This window comes from Erythrolamprus reginae, chromosome 3 (genome assembly GCF_031021105.1).
Source record: "Erythrolamprus reginae isolate rEryReg1 chromosome 3, rEryReg1.hap1, whole genome shotgun sequence".
Classification (NCBI taxonomy): Eukaryota; Metazoa; Chordata; class Lepidosauria; order Squamata; family Dipsadidae; genus Erythrolamprus; species Erythrolamprus reginae.
Window position 1 is genome coordinate 154,652,531 of NC_091952.1, and position 15,597 is coordinate 154,668,127.

The 15,597-nt window shown below is 39.5% G+C and overlaps 1 protein-coding gene across 2 annotated transcripts; it reads left to right on the forward strand.

Annotated features, from left to right (window-relative positions):
• Positions 1-839: 839 nt before the first annotated feature.
• Positions 840-13,678, forward strand: ROPN1L (rhophilin associated tail protein 1 like). Of its 2 annotated transcripts, none has more exons than XM_070747072.1 (6): positions 840-1,289; positions 5,436-5,602; positions 6,107-6,230; positions 9,137-9,298; positions 11,985-12,160; positions 13,476-13,678. In XM_070747072.1, exons 2-6 carry the CDS (start codon positions 5,472-5,474, stop codon positions 13,534-13,536), a joined length of 654 nt encoding a protein of 217 aa, XP_070603173.1. In that variant the 5' UTR covers positions 840-1,289; positions 5,436-5,471; the 3' UTR covers positions 13,537-13,678. The 2 variants fall into 2 exon arrangements, with proteins under 2 accessions (XP_070603173.1, XP_070603172.1); XM_070747071.1 differs by having other exon boundaries at positions 840-1,023.
• Positions 13,679-15,597: the final 1,919 nt, after the last annotated feature.

The following is a 15,597-nucleotide window of genomic DNA, read 5'->3' on the forward strand; positions in this document are numbered from 1 at the left end:
AGTTCCTTGTAGGTCTAGAAGTGAGCGTTTTAATACAGACACATCTCCTTTTCAAGCAGGCTTTGCTGTTTGTTAAGAGAAGACATACTGTACAAAGGTGCATCCCTGTTTCCATATAGAGGTGTGATTTTTTTTCATTGAAGAAGTCTCTCCTGTACAATTTATTTCTATGAGCATTTCAGAGAAACTAAGTGGCATGCTTTCTAACTTCCAGTAGAATAATCTTTTTCCGAACAGTGTTGCGTTGTAGCCCTTTATTTAACCAAAGAGAATATCCAACATCTGGTATTCATATGTTGGTGTACAATCTTTGGGTCTTTGGCTTTAATACTTTAAGCTTTTAATAATAAAAGTAATATTTAAAAGTGTGCTATGGCTCTCCTTTTGAAAAATTTACCGTGTATCTACGCTCTCCTATCTACCCTCTCCTTTTTAAAATTAAAGATTAAACAGCATTTTAAAATGTGCTTTAAAGTTTATCCCAGAGGACATCTTTAACAAGTTCCTCCTCAAATATTGAGCAGTTTCGAAGGAAGCGCTGTGCAATGCTAACCGCGCCTGCTTGGGGGCGCCACGTTTTCAGCTTACGCATGCGTCATCAAGGGTCGCGCGGCCTCGTGTTACCGAGATTGACGTAAAAAGTAAGTCGGCGCAGGAAACTACAGTACGACAGTTGATGTAAATTCTAGGGCAGGAGGCGAGGGGAGGGGGGGGAAGTACCATAGAGATTCGGCGAAATAGGACGACCAACGGCGGCTCACGGCTGTCAATTCTCGATTCTTTTCGTCGTTGCTACGGGATAGGCGCGCGCGCGTTGCCATGGCAACCTAACTAGCTCAGACCTTTCAAGCGGAGAAACGAAGCCTTTGGCGTAGCGGCGCCTCCACCAATTGTTTTTTCCGTTGAACGGCAACTAGCCGTTAGAGCAGAAGAGCCGCTTGAGCCGGAGGACGGGGACGAAGCTGCCATTTCAAGCGTGGGACTGGGGAGGGGTATTTAGTTGGGGATACTGCTTTATTTGCGGTACGGTACATTTATGCTCCCCTTTCTATAGAGTGCTTAGGATACCTTTTTATGATGTCCCGCAACTAGAGAGAGGAGGTGTATATACTTATGAATGACTGACCACCACCCTCCCAGTTAAATTCCTACCTGAAAGGATTTTTAAACTAGACTCCCTCGCTCCTGTCCATCCGGAATATTTATTGTTAGTTACATCACGCTATCAGCTGAAAACGCGTTTATTCAATACAAATCTGAGAAGTAGAATTACACTTGCTACCCCCACAGTGAGTTATGAATACTGTATGGGTTACATGGTGGACTGCAAAATATATATTTAAAAGAACCTACACAGTAATTGCAGTCAAGGCTGCACTTCGTGATTTAATCTTATTCACCGAAAAAAACCCAGAAGAGAATCTTAGGCTAGCAATGTTTTAAATAGGCGAGCAGTACCTAAAAGTAAAAGCCTAAATATTATTTAATAAATAATAATGTATTTAATAAAACTGAATTCCTTAAGGGAGTGGATTTAGAAATGTCTATATGTAAATAAAGGACCTTCTTCACAAGAAAGCCTTTGTATTTCTGCAATTGCCCCCCAAATCATCTTATTTGGCTAGTGTTGCTTTTCCTCACACACAAAGGTCTTTTCTATAAATCAAGTTCTATAAATTATTTTTTCTCTAAACTAGATGTGTTAGATCAATAATTTCATCAAAGTGTGGTGTGGGGATCTGGGGGGGATCTCTGAGAAATTCACATAAATCCAAACTGTTTGGGATCCTCAAACATTTTAAAGAATATAAAGGAGTCCTGAGAGCAAAATATTTGAGAACTACTATGTTAAAACTATCAATCTCATCACATTTACCTTAGAGAAAGTGTATTTCCTAGACATATATTGTCCACCAAAGATGATGTGGAAGGCTGCTATGAACATTAATTGTAATTTTAGTATTTTGTATATTGAAAACTATTCTGCTGTGTGTTATGCTCTGCACTTTTGCATTAAACTAATAGCAGTATGTAACGCACTGTAATCTAGTAGATACTTAAACTGTATATTGGAAGAGAAAAATCAATAAAAGAGATTTGTACCTGAGGGGTCCTACTCTCTGAGCACCGTTGTTTTGTTGTAGACATTTCATTATCCAAACTAAGTAACATCATCAGTGCTAATGCAAGAAATGCCTGCAAGAAAACAATGAAGCTCAGAGAACACCAAGGACCCCTCAGAAGAGAAAAACGTTAATTTGTGGCTCTGGATATTATTGCTGGAAAATTGTATTCTTAAGAACAATATATTTTTTTCTAAATTCCCTGAGAATCATTTGATTAATATGCAGAACTTAAATCTATGTTTATTCTAATATAAGAATTCTGATTTCACGAAATACAGATTTAAAACCTGATTTACCAGGCACCATTGCAGTCATTATTCTAAGGTTTTATTTATTTTCAAAATACTTTTTATAGTGGTATGGAAAAACAAATGGGAGACAATTTGACTTACCTAGTTACATGCATATTTTTTTGACTTCTGTACACAATTATGTAACTACTAGTTGCTTCAGAAAATATCACAAAAAATGACAAAACAAACAAACACCAGCATAGCTTAGCTGGTGTAGATATCTAATGATGTGTGGCAATCCCATCTTACTAATGAAAGTTCTCAGGTTGATGAATTCTCAGGTAGGGAATTCTGGAGCATGTTACACCTAGGCTTGGCTATTTACCAGAGGGTTTTAAAATTTAAGCAACAGTAGGAATAAATTGTTTCTAATGCCTTTTAATCTGTTAGTCTTGACAAATGCTACCAGAATCTTGATTTTTAACAAGACAATAATAATCAGTGCCAGATATGGGAAGATAGAATAAAGGAACTAGAACACATACAAAATATTTTGTGACAGAGCAACAAGTGCATGTGAGAATCCACTCTCAAATTATGAAGTGATATTCTAATCCACCAAAGCATATATCACCTACTTATAGTGGTTTGTATTTACTTTTCCCCCTCCCCTCCTATAATCTGGAAGTTGGAAGGATTGTTCTGGAAAACATTTTGAATATGTGCAAATGACCAAAAGTGATATATTGATACAAGCAAATGTTTCCTTTTGTAATTTAGATGTAGCCTAATATAGTTTTAAATTTTGTACTAGAAAATTTGGCATTGTTTTTGTTATTACTACTTATTGGCTACCAAATCTATCATCAGAAGACTTTTTTGAATTATGTTTGTGTATATAACCATCTTTCAGTTATCAATAGGTGCTGCTTACGCTTATATATTTTCAGAGTAAGCTGTTATAATATGAAAAAGGATTTCCAGCTTGTTAATGCTTAATAAAAGATGGGATAATGCTTAATAAAATATAAAAGTAAATTTTGTTAGCCGTATAAGCTTATTGGGCACCTTGGGAAAAATAATTCCTTAGTCTACCCAAAGTTATGAGATGTTACTAATTTCCTGTGAAGTTGGATAGTCTTTAACTCCTTAACCCTTGTGTGCTGTTCGAAAAAACTGCCTAATATTATGTTCCCGGGTCTATTTGACCCGGACTGCAAATTGATCATTTTAGGTACTTATATTCGGTCTTTTTGAAAGCTTTTTTTACCTGGAAACATGTTTGAACATTTCTGCACACAATGGAATGAAAATTGAACTGAAAAAATTAATCCTTATTGGTTTATTTTGCACATAAATGTGCCTCCCCCCCCCGTTTTTGTGAAAGTTTTTTCAATTTATGGATAGTTTTGCTTGCAAAATCCATTCTATTTTACTAAAGTTGGTGTGGGATTGGTAGCTTGAACATTTCTGCACACAATTATATGAAAATTGAACTGAGAAAATTAATCCTTATTGGTTTATTTTGCACATAAATGTGCCTCCCCCCCGTTTCTGTGACATAGTCTTCACTTTATGGATAGTTTTGCTAGCAGAATACATTCAATTTTGCTAAAGTTGGTGTGGGATTTGTAGCTTGAACATTTCTGAACATAATGATATGAAAATTGAAGTGGAAAAATTGATGCATATTGGTTTATTTTGCATATAAAGTTATTTCAATTTATATAAAAATTATGCTGTTAATTTCAAACTTACATACTTTTTTTTAGTAAAATGGATTTCTTTCATAAAATTAGTTATCTGGCTACAATGTGGTTGATTTTCGAAAGGATATTCCAAATATTTCTAGACAAATATGTATAAACAGTGACAATAATGGCACACAGCAAGGCCGGGGGGGGGTCCCTTTTGTGGCAAAAATAAACCAATAAGAACCATTTTTTTCAGTTCATTTATATTTTTCTTATATTCAGAAATGTTCAATTTAGTATATCAAACCTTTTGGGGGGAAATTCCTTAGGGATTTGTAGCCTTAAAAAATAGAAATTGACACGAAATTCAGAAAGGATGGGGGGAGGGGCATTTTGATCAAAATAAAAATATAAGTCTCAATTTTTCCAGTTCAATTTTCATATCATTATGTTCATAAATGTTCAAACTAGTTTTCCAGTTGAAAAAGTTTTCAAAAAGATCAAATTCAAGTACCTAAAAAAATTATTTTTGGTCCGGTCATATACGAACAGAAACAGACTCGAAGTTATGATTTTTTTTTGCCCAGAAAACAATTAGCCACCACCCCAAAAATATTTTTTGATGATCAGCATTGTTAAATTGAGTAAATGAATGCCTAAGATTTTAAAGAATATTTCGGATTTGGAGCATAAAAAAATAAAAAGTGAAAATGATTGCAAGCAGCCGAGGGGGGGGGGCTTATTTCTGATGTTAAAAAACCAGTAAGAATCATTTTTTTCAGTTCCTTTATATTTTTCTTATATTCAGAAATGTTCAAGCTACCAATCCCACACCAACTCCAGTAAAATAGAATGGATTTTGCAAGCAAAACTATCCATAAATTGAAAAAAATTCACAAAAACGGGGGGGAGACACATTTATGTGCAAAATAAACCAATAAGGATTAATTTTTTCATTTCAATTTTCATATCATTGTGTGCAGAAATGTTCAGACTACCTTCCAAGTGAAAAAAGTTTTCAAATTGACCAAACATAAGCACTTCAAATGAAGAGTTTTCGGTCCGGGTCGTATGTGACCCGAACATAACATTAGGAAGTTTTTTTGCCCAGCAAAAACTAAGCCCCCCACCCCCCCAAAAAAATTCTCATAGAGAGAACACCTGAAATGATGAAAACTCATGAAATTTCAAGTTTCAGATATGCAGGGAAAAACTTTTACAGGGACTCAAACTTGGCTTCGGGTCACATACGACCCGAACAGAACAGCAGTTAAGAGAAAAGTGAAGTGTATGTGATAAAGAATGATATTAACATATATTAAGCCTTTATACATCTCACATTTATTTTAGAATATATTAGTTAATGAACACTTTTTTTTTAGTTTTCATAGGATTCTAGTTTGGAATCTTGAATAACCATGCCTGTTCCAGATGTTATGTTCTGTGCACAGCAGATTCATGTTCCACCTGAACTGCCAGATATTATGAAACAATTTACCAAAGCAGCTATCAGGACCCAACCACGTGATGTTCTCCAATGGTCTTATGGGTAAATAGAAAACCAAAGTAAAGTGTCTTGATTAAGAAGATTTCACACAAACACACACACACACGTATATCTGTGTTCAGAGTAATTATGTCAGTGTTCACACATCACCATAGACAGATATCATTAGTCTGTTCACAGATAGCTGTTTAAGTGAACTAGCCTCCTGCCCCACATGACTTTTACAATATGTTTTGATATTTAAAATTATTTTAAGAAATCTGATATACTGAGTGTTCAAAAATGCCTTTAAGCCTACAGAGATATTCCTAAAATTGGTGATAGCTGCACTATTTTATTTTATTTGGAAATATATCCACTTAAATAGAAAGCTGTTTGAGAGAGCAAGAGTTGATCCCTGTCAAACCCTAGCTGAAGGGAGTAAATGAAAATATACTTTTTTTCCTATTTAGTGTAAGTTGTGGTATTGATTTTGAAAACTTAATACATTAGCATCATGTTTTTAACTTGAATTGTTTTTCGGTATTTGGTATGGCATTCTGATAGGTACTTCTATGCATTGTCAAGAGGAGAGCCTCTTCCTGTAAAAGATCGTGTTGAAATGCCAGTTGCCACTCAGAAAAATGATACTGGTTTGACCCCTGGCCTCCTTAAAGTTTTGCATAAACAGGTAAAATATTTTTAAACAGCAGAATACAATACAATAACACTATAGATTTTTAAATGATTTGTACTAAAATGATTTTTGAACTAGCTTTTCTTTATTTGTGTAAAAGCACCTTCGAATTATAGACATATAACCAGGGCCGCCGATAGACGGGTATTACTGGGAGGGGCATACCGGGCCCGGGAAAATTGAATAATGGGGGGGGCCCCCGGCGCTTCTCCTGCTGAGCCCAGTCCTCTCCCGGTGGCTTTCGGCTCCTCCCGCCGAGGAGCTGCAAGGCTGGCCTCAGAGCCCTGCGCGGCCAGCGTTCCCTCGTGCCCGGCGGGCTCCCCTTTCCTAAACCCCCACCAGCCCCCTCCTTTCCTTCCCGCCCTCCTTCCCCGAGGCGTCCCTTGCCCATCATCCCCTGCTGGGCAATGGGGCAGCGGGACTGCTAGATGGGCAGCTCTTCCGGCGAGGGAGGGAGGCGCCAATTTGGCCAGGTAAGGAGACAGAGTATCGGGGAGGGGGGCACTCCGCGAGAAAAACGGGTGGACTGCCGAACAGAGGCCCCCTAGCCCCAGGAGACGCCCGTTTATGGGGGTTACCAAAAAAAAAAGGCGCACCCGGGAACAACCCGATCCCGGGGGCTGCTCAGTGGTGCCGCGGAACTGGCTGAGGAAAAGAAAGGCGAGGGGGGGAGGTAGCCAAGCCTGTCTATCCGCCCCCGTTCCCCCCTAAATCCGTCACTGTCGCCTCTGCCAGCGCCAGCCCGTGGGACAAAGCCGGCCACGTAGCCACAGCCGAATATGCCGCCTGAGGGGGCTAGCAGGCAGGGCAGGCAGGCGAGCCCATCGGGGGTCCCACACGAGGTGCCCCCTCCCCTTCCCTTTCACACACAGCTTCGGGCCCCCTGAGCGTGTGCAGAGCGCCCCCAGCGCTGCCCCAGCCGAGAAACCCCTGCTCCCCTTTTTCCCGACCGGACGGAGCCCGCCGGGGGGGTCCCACGCGGGGCGCCCCCTCCCATGGAGCCCTGCCCTGTTTGGTGCCCGCTGGCCGGGCAACAGCCTCCCTCCCTCCCGTTTGCAGAGCTCCGCCGGGCAAAGTTCGGACGCCTTCCGGGCGCACGCACACATCCACACCTCCACCCCCCCCAGGAGGAATTCGCCCCCCGCCCAGAATTGGCCAGCCCAGCAACGCTGCCCTGCTCCCTTCGGAGGTGCGGAGAGGGCGGGGAGAGGAATTTAACCCCGAAAGTGGCCGGGGTTGCGCAGAAATTCCCCCGACCTTCGCTGGTTTCGGGCCAGGGAAGAGGGGGCCGTGTTTACCTGGCTGATTCGGGGATGAGAGACCACCAGGAGTTCCGCAAGGCTGCGTGACTTGGATTGGGAAGTCCGAAAAAGACCCCCGGGATGGATGAGGGAGAGGGAGAAAGAGAGAGGGAGAGAGGGGGGAGAAAGAGAGAGAAAGAGATAGCAAGAGAGGGAGAGAGAGAAAGAGATAGGGAGAGAGGGGGGAGAGAAAGAGATAGCAAGAGAGGGAGAGAGAGAAAGAGAGAGGGGGGAGAAAGAGAGAGAAAGAGATAGCAAGAGAGGGAGAGAGAGAAAGAGAGAGGGAGAAAGGGGGGAGAGAAAGAGATAGCAAGAGAGGGAGAGGGGGGAGAGAGAGAAAGAGAGGGAGAGGAAGAAAGAGAGATGGAGAGGAGGGAGAGAGAGAAAGAGAGGGAGAGGGAGAAAGAGAGGGAGAGAGGGGGAGAAAGAGAGAGAGAGGGAGAGAGAGAAAGAGAGAGGGAGAGGGGGGAGAGATAGCAAGAGAGGGAGAGAGGGAAAGAGGGGGGAGAGAAAGAGAGGGAGAGAGAGAGAGGAGATAAAGGAAGAGGAGAGATAGAAAGGAAGAGAGAGAAAGAAAGAGGGATAGAAAGAGAGTGAGAGATGCTCAGTGAGCTTTTCTTTGAAGTTGCCTTTCTTTCTTTCTTTCTTTCTCTCTTTCTTTTGCTCTCTTGCTCTCTTGCTCTTTCATTCTTTTTTCTCTCTCTTGCTTTCTTTCTTTCTCTTTCTTTCTCTCCTTCCCTCCTTCCATTTCTTTCATTCCCCCTCTCTATTTTTATTTCTCTTTCATTCTCTTTCTTTCTTGCTTCATAAGTTTCCTTGCTTCCTTCCTCTGTTCCTGTCCCTTCCCCCTTTCTTTCTTTCTTTCTTTCTTTCTTTCTTTCTTTCTTTCTTTCTTTCTTTCTTTCTTTCTTTCTTTCTTTCTTTCCTTCCTTCCTTCCTTTCCTCCCTCCATTTCTTGCTTTCCTTTTCCTTCCTCCCTTCTTTCCTCCCTCATTCCCTTCTTTCACTCCTTCCTCTCTTACTCTCCCCTTTCACCCCTCCCCAAAGAAGGTAAATTTCATACATAATTGGTATGTCGCAAAATAAAGTAGTTTTAAAATGGCGGGGAGGGGGGGGGCCCAGACACTTAGGCTGTATGGGGTCCCAAAATTCCTGATGGCGGCCCTGCATATAACATTCAACACTGGGCAAGTAAAATAAATATAAAATAGGTCACAGAAATAAAGCATATTTTAAGAAGTATGAAAAATAAATAAGATTAAAGCTAAATGATATTCACCTATATCAGGTCACATTGACAGCATTTTCTCTTGCCAAATGAGGTTTTCCTCCATAGATATTGAATGGCTCTTATGTACTGTAGTATATGCAAGATAGATTGTTCTTGCCTGTATCTTCTGTAGGTAAGACCCATTTTCTTAGATTGTCCTTTGATGTTATTATCCTGGCGCACAGTCTATTTGGCAATTTCCATATGGGCCATGGCTCATGACCAGGAGGCAATCATGTCTGTCTGGTAGCAACTAGTTTTGAACTAGCTAATTAACAGTTAATTTCCAATTTTCTTACATTTTCTTTATGATGTATATGCTTTTATAGTTGTCTCATAAGAAGACTGTGGATATAACAGATCTCCGTAAAAAGTGGAAGTTTTTATGCTTACCATTAGAACAACTGCGCAATCTTCTTGGATTAGACATCTTTGAAGATGGAATAGAATGGATGAAATTTTTTGCCCTTTGCTGTAGTGCACTTGGTGGGGTATGTAAGATATAAAAGCCTTTCTTGTATAGAATTGTTGTTCTACTGAAATGAATAGTAGAAGTGTTTAAAGATAATTTTTATTTTTAATTAAATATAGGAAGAGAATTTTAAAAAACAGGTTCAGAAGATAGGATCCGTGATACGTTTACAATATTAATTGGATCAAATTAGATCCATTTAGCAACTGTTCAAAGTTATGATGGACCTATTTTGGGATTACTTACAATCCTGATTCAAAATTACAATGGAAACCTCTCCCAGATTACAGGACTGAACTTTTGGAGCTCAGCAGCTCAGCTTCATTTATGCTCTTTGAGGGTCCTGCAGTCACATGACTACATTTTATGAGTTTTGTCCATCCTTCCAGTTTTTGGCAAAACTACAGCCATAGCGAACTATTGATTCACTTAATAACTTTGATATTCACTTTAACCATAGCAGTCACTAAACCACCAGAAAAAAGGTTGTAAAATTGATTCAGTCACATGACTGACTCATTTTCGCCCATAATGGCTTATGACTGTGATAGGTAGACTCCAATATAGTTGCAAGTCAAGGACTACCTATACTAGGGGTTTTTATTATTTAAGTCTTTAATTTCGAAATTGAGAGGAATTTAATGGAAATCCACTTTATTAGTGCTAACTAATATAAAAGAACCCAGACAAACTTAGAATACCGCTGGAGGAAACCCAGGCATCAATCCAACTGGACATGGGTCAGAGTTACTATTAAGGACTACCTCGTGATAAGAATGGTAACATATTTCTCCGCTTTTACTACATCTACAGAGTGTCATCTGGTGGAACTATTCAGGGTCACCTGGTTCCTCCTGGGGAAGGAGGGCTTGGGTGATCATCTTGAGGGTCATGTGGAGGAATTTATTATTATTATTATTATTTATTAGATTTGTATGCCACCCCTCTCTGCACTCGGGGCGGCTCACAACAATAATAGAAACAATATATTACAAATCTAACAATAAAAAACCTTATTAAAAAACAAAACATACACACAAACATACCATGCATAACTTGCATAGGCCTGGGGGGAAAGGAATATCTCAATTCCCCCATGCCTGACAACAGAGGTGGGTTTTAAGGAGCTTGCGAAAGGCAAGGAGGGTGGGGGCAATTCTAATCTCTGGAGGGAGCTGGAACCTTTCGTAGACAAAATGGCTTGGCTTCATTCCCAATTGGCGTCTTAAGTCTTAAGCAAGTTCCTTGGAGATGTCTGCAAGTGTCTTGCCTAGTTATCTGGGAATAGTTTGGTCCTGCTGGATCTGATGACGTGGACAGGATCCTCTGCCATGAGCACAACAATCTGCCATCTTGATCATTGCCCCTCCTAGTTGTGAAAACCTCCAGGATTGGAACTGCATGTGGGTCCAAGCAGTGAAAAAATGCATCACTGCAAGAAGGGACTGTAACCTTTTCAGGAGGCCTTGGTATATCCCCTTCTTTAAAAATCAACTTTAAATTTTATCTTTCTGAACAATTTCTATCCAGACTCTTACCTCTACTTTTTAGAGGAAGTGTTGAAAACGATATTGGTCTTCACCTTTAAAGTTCTTTATGACATGGGTTCAATTTATTTTATTTATTAGTTTTATATGCCACCCAGCCTGTCTAGTGACCACTCTGGATGACTTAGGATTCAAACTGATAAAACCATTAAAATTTTGTCCACCAGGTGTCGAACAAATTATTCTGTTCTGCCCCAAAGATGACCAATTGAGGGACTAGGTGATCCTGAATAGGGCCACTGGGCGCCATGGTGCAGATTCAGAAATTGTTTTATTCTGTTATTTATGTTTTTGTAAGCAGCCCACAATCACTTAATAGTGAGATAGGTGGGATAGAAATTTAAAATAAAAATAAATGAATAATATAGTGTTAAAACTGAATAATTCCTGTTTGCTAGCATTTCATATTAAATATTTTGTGATTTCCATTTCGACTGAAAAAGAGATATTTAAAACGTTTTGTACTATCTGTTTTCCACCCCAAGCATAGTTATGGGCAGATTATAGTCTTTAAAACACAAAGCCATAGAACATTTATTTGGAACAAATAGATAAAATTAATAAATGCACCCAGCAATACAATAAAATAAAATAGCCACCCCCAAGATCAAAAGCCTGATGGAAGAGAATGGTTCTAAATTTCTTCCTAAGTGTCAGCATGTTTTCTGTTGGTGAATTATGGAGAACTAACCTCATGCAGAGGTAAAGAAAAATACATAAATCTCCTATGGAGTATTATATGTGACATTTTCTGCTGTAACCATGAGAAATTGCCAACATTCTGGTTTCCTCACTAAATATGTGCAATCAACATGCATTAAAACCTGTGGATGGTTTGCATGCTTTTCACTAAGAACTGCATATTGTTTGAAGTGGTATTTCTGGGTATTTTATAGTCTTTCCCAATTTATTTTATTTTATAAATGCACCTGGGATGAAAACCAAAATAAATGCATTTTTCATTCTGGGGCTATTTATAAAAATCTGTGCTACTTTTCCACATTTGCTGCCCTAGTGACATTTTACTGTTATTCTACATTTCTGTGGAAAGAGATGCTATGAGTCTAATTAAATACAGTATTAGAATAGCTACAAGTGAATCTTAGTACTTGCCTTGTGTTCTTAGGTATAGTTGTTTGTTGTTTTGGCTTTTTAAAGACCCTGCTCAGTTCAATGAAGCATGCATGTGAAATTCTGACGGAGGATCCAGAGGGTGGACCAGCCCGTATTCCATATGAGACTTTTCAATTTCTCTATTCCTATTTGGCTAGCTTAGATGATGAAATAACACAGGAAGTGTCTGAGTCTTTTCTCAAGTCTCTTAAAGAACAAGTGTAAGTATTAATGGGTATATGAATTTTGTGCTCCCTTCTCCTCAGCAATCTGAACATCAGTTTTTACCTCTTCTTACTTCATCCCAAATGCCCAGAACCTTTTGATCATGATACTTCAAAGTCTATATCAGTTTGGCAGAGCACTCCACTAATTCTCCTTTCTTACATCTCCAAAGGACCGTATAATTCTCTGAAGCAGTTTTGAGAAGTGTAATAGAGAAAGGAGAATCCAGTACAGTGCTTTGTTTCCTGCTCTATAAGCTATGCAATTTTCACTTTCTTTTTACAACACAAGTTAGAATGCATCTATATCTATATTATCTTTAACCAGGATTCACAAAGCGATTTCATAATATATTTTTAAAATTTTGTGTTTATAAAACTTTCATGGTCGAAGGTGAAAAGTAAAACTAGGGAGAATAGTGTGATAATCTAAGAAAGAAAATTATTAGCTTGATCTAGGTCAGGAATGCCCAATTTGTTGATGGGAAAATGCCATGTTGATAAATGAAAAATCCTTCTGGGCCACAAAGAAATGCTTAAGAATGCTAGCAGCTGTTTTATGGCTACGAAACCTGTGGAGCCATGCAAACTAGTAACAAAACTTCAACATTCTGAGCAGCATGTTTTTGAGATGTGCTGGCCTGCTCTAAGGCTTTAATTATCAATCAATTTTTATTATGGTCACAGACCAGCATTGCAAATAAAAGCATTAAAATTAATAATAAAAAACAAAAATAAAAAAAGATAAAGTAGTGTATCACAATTACAATCACAATTATCAATGGGTAGTTAGAATCTGCCTAATTCTGCATACTGTATAACAAAATTTGGCCACATTAAAAAAAATATATATTTGGGGCTGAGCCAATAACGAGTCTTTAATACAAAATGAAATCATTTTATAAATTCTAGTTTTTATGTAATATTTATTCTACATATATTGATTAGAGGAAAGGACAACGAAACCATGTTTTTGTCCATCTTAAATGTAGTTTTGTAAATGATGGATGTTGTCAATACAGCTTACCTTTTAATGTTCCTTATTTAAAAGAATAGATAGGATCCTATTACTAGTTTCCCCTTTTGTCTTTGTTTTCCTGTCTCATTTGGACACCTAGATGTTACAGATGTTGTAAATAAAGTTAAGCTTCAGATTGGAAATCTATCTTGTATGATAGAAATGTATTTTTTTAACAAAAGAAATTTAGAATTTTTCCATCATGTATAAATTGCATGCCTGGTGAGATGGGTTTGATGCATAATATTGATTCCTTCAATAATAGTAATGAAAAATAATTATTTTCTCATTTAGGTCACGTAAGGACTATATGGTTGGCACTGCAGATTTCTCCACTGTAAAATTGATGTCTTAAAATAGGAATATTTGAAAGTAACAAATTTTTAGTACATAGCAAAATGCCATGTCAAATAGTGTAATAAAATTAGAGTTTTCATTAATGAATCACTAATGTGCTTTTCAGTTTGTGAACTACCAATAAAATTTGTACCACCTAATTGTCTGAAATCAGATCATGGTATTTTATGACTTGATTGCTCCTTCAACAAGCAGTATTTAAAGTAGAAAATCTAATCAGTAAGCAGTTAAATGAATGGAAACATCTATTTCCAGAACCAACCTGGCTATGCCATCCATTCAATGAAGAGAACTTTCTAAGTCATGTAGCATCAAGTACAGTGTTCCCTCGATTTCCGCGGGGGATGCGTTCCGAGACCGCCTGCAAAAGTCGAATTTCCGCAAAGTAGAGATGTGAAAGTAAATACACCATTTTTGGCTATGGACAGTATCACAAGCCATCCCTTAACACTTTAAACCCCTAAATTACCATTTCCCATTCCCTTAACAACCATTTACTCACCGTTATTACTGATACTCACCATTGAATAAGGCACTTAGTGATCCTGATATTTATAAACATAATTATTTATTAACAATAATTATTTTTTTGGTTATTTATTTGCAAAAATTATTAGTTTGGCGATGAAGTGTGATGTCATCGGATGGGAAAAACCGTGGTATAGGAAAAAAACCGCGAAGTATTTTTTAATTAATATTTTTTGAAAAAACGTGGTACAGTAATACCTCATGATACGAACTTAATTGGTACAAGGAGGAGGTTCGTAAGACGAAAGGTTCGTAAGACGAAACATTGTTTCCCATAGGAAACAATGTAAAGTCAATTAATCCGTGCAACCAAAAAAAACCTCGCAAAAAAAACGGCTTTCGGCGACTGCTGGGAAGCCGCGCGGCTGTTTTAAAAGGTGACAGCTGGCCTGGGGGGCTTCCCAGCACCCCCCCGAACCCGGGTTCGGGGGGGTGCTGGGAAGCCCCCCAGGCCGGCTGCGACCTTTTAAAAGAGCCGCGCCGCTTCCCATCTGTCTCCTGAAGCCGAACGGCAAAGCCGAACTTCCGCGTTCGGCTTCAGGAGACAGCTGGGAAGCGGCGCGGCTCTTTTAAAAGGTCGCAGCCGGCCTGGGGGGCTTCCCAGCACCCCCCTGAACCCGGGTTCGGGGTTCGGGGTGGTGCTGGGAAGCCCCCCAGGCCGGCTGCGACCTTTTAAAAGAGCCGCGCCGCTTCCCAGCTGTCTCCTGAAGCCGAACGCCAAAGCCGAACTTCCGCGTTCGGCTTCGGGAGACAGCTGGGAAGCGGCGCGGCTGTTTTAAAAGGTGACAGCCGGGCTGGGGGGCTTCCCAGCAACCTCCCGAACCGAACCCGGGGTTCAGAAAAATTTTGCCTTTTCTTACGAACTTTGTTCGAGTTACGAACCGGCGTTCGGGAGGCTTCTGGGAAGCCCCGCCGCCCGGCTGTCACCTTTTAAAACAGCCGCGCGGCTTCCCAGCAGTCTCCGAACGCCGGTTCGTAACTCGAAAAAAGTTCGTAAGAAGAGGCAAAATTTTTCTGAACCCCGGGTTCGTATCACGAGTTGTTTGTAAGACGAGGGGTTCGTATCTTGAGGTACCACTGTATAGGCTATTCGCGAAGTTCGAACCCGCGAAAATCGAGGGAACACTATATAGTTCTCCCAGGGCTTCTTTCAGACTCTGAATTTAATAAGTATCTTCTAGATTTCTCCTTCTGTGTTTGAGTTCCTTATATAAAATGTCTGGGCAACAATCATATAAATGAAAAATGATGATCTACAGTTGTCCATATTTGAATATAATATGGTATCAATTTACTATCAGCAAAATCATGAGATCACTGAAGATCATATATTTATTGCCACCGTCAAAATAATTTGGTTTGGTCTAATGGTTAAAGCACTACGCTAGAAAGTGGGAGTTCAAATTCCACCTTAGCCGTGAAAGCCAGCTGGGTAACTTTGGGCCACTTACTCTCTCTCAGTCCAACTCACCTTGAATATGTTCGCCACTTAGATATTTATAGCAAAATTTTATTTGTACTATTTTTTTTT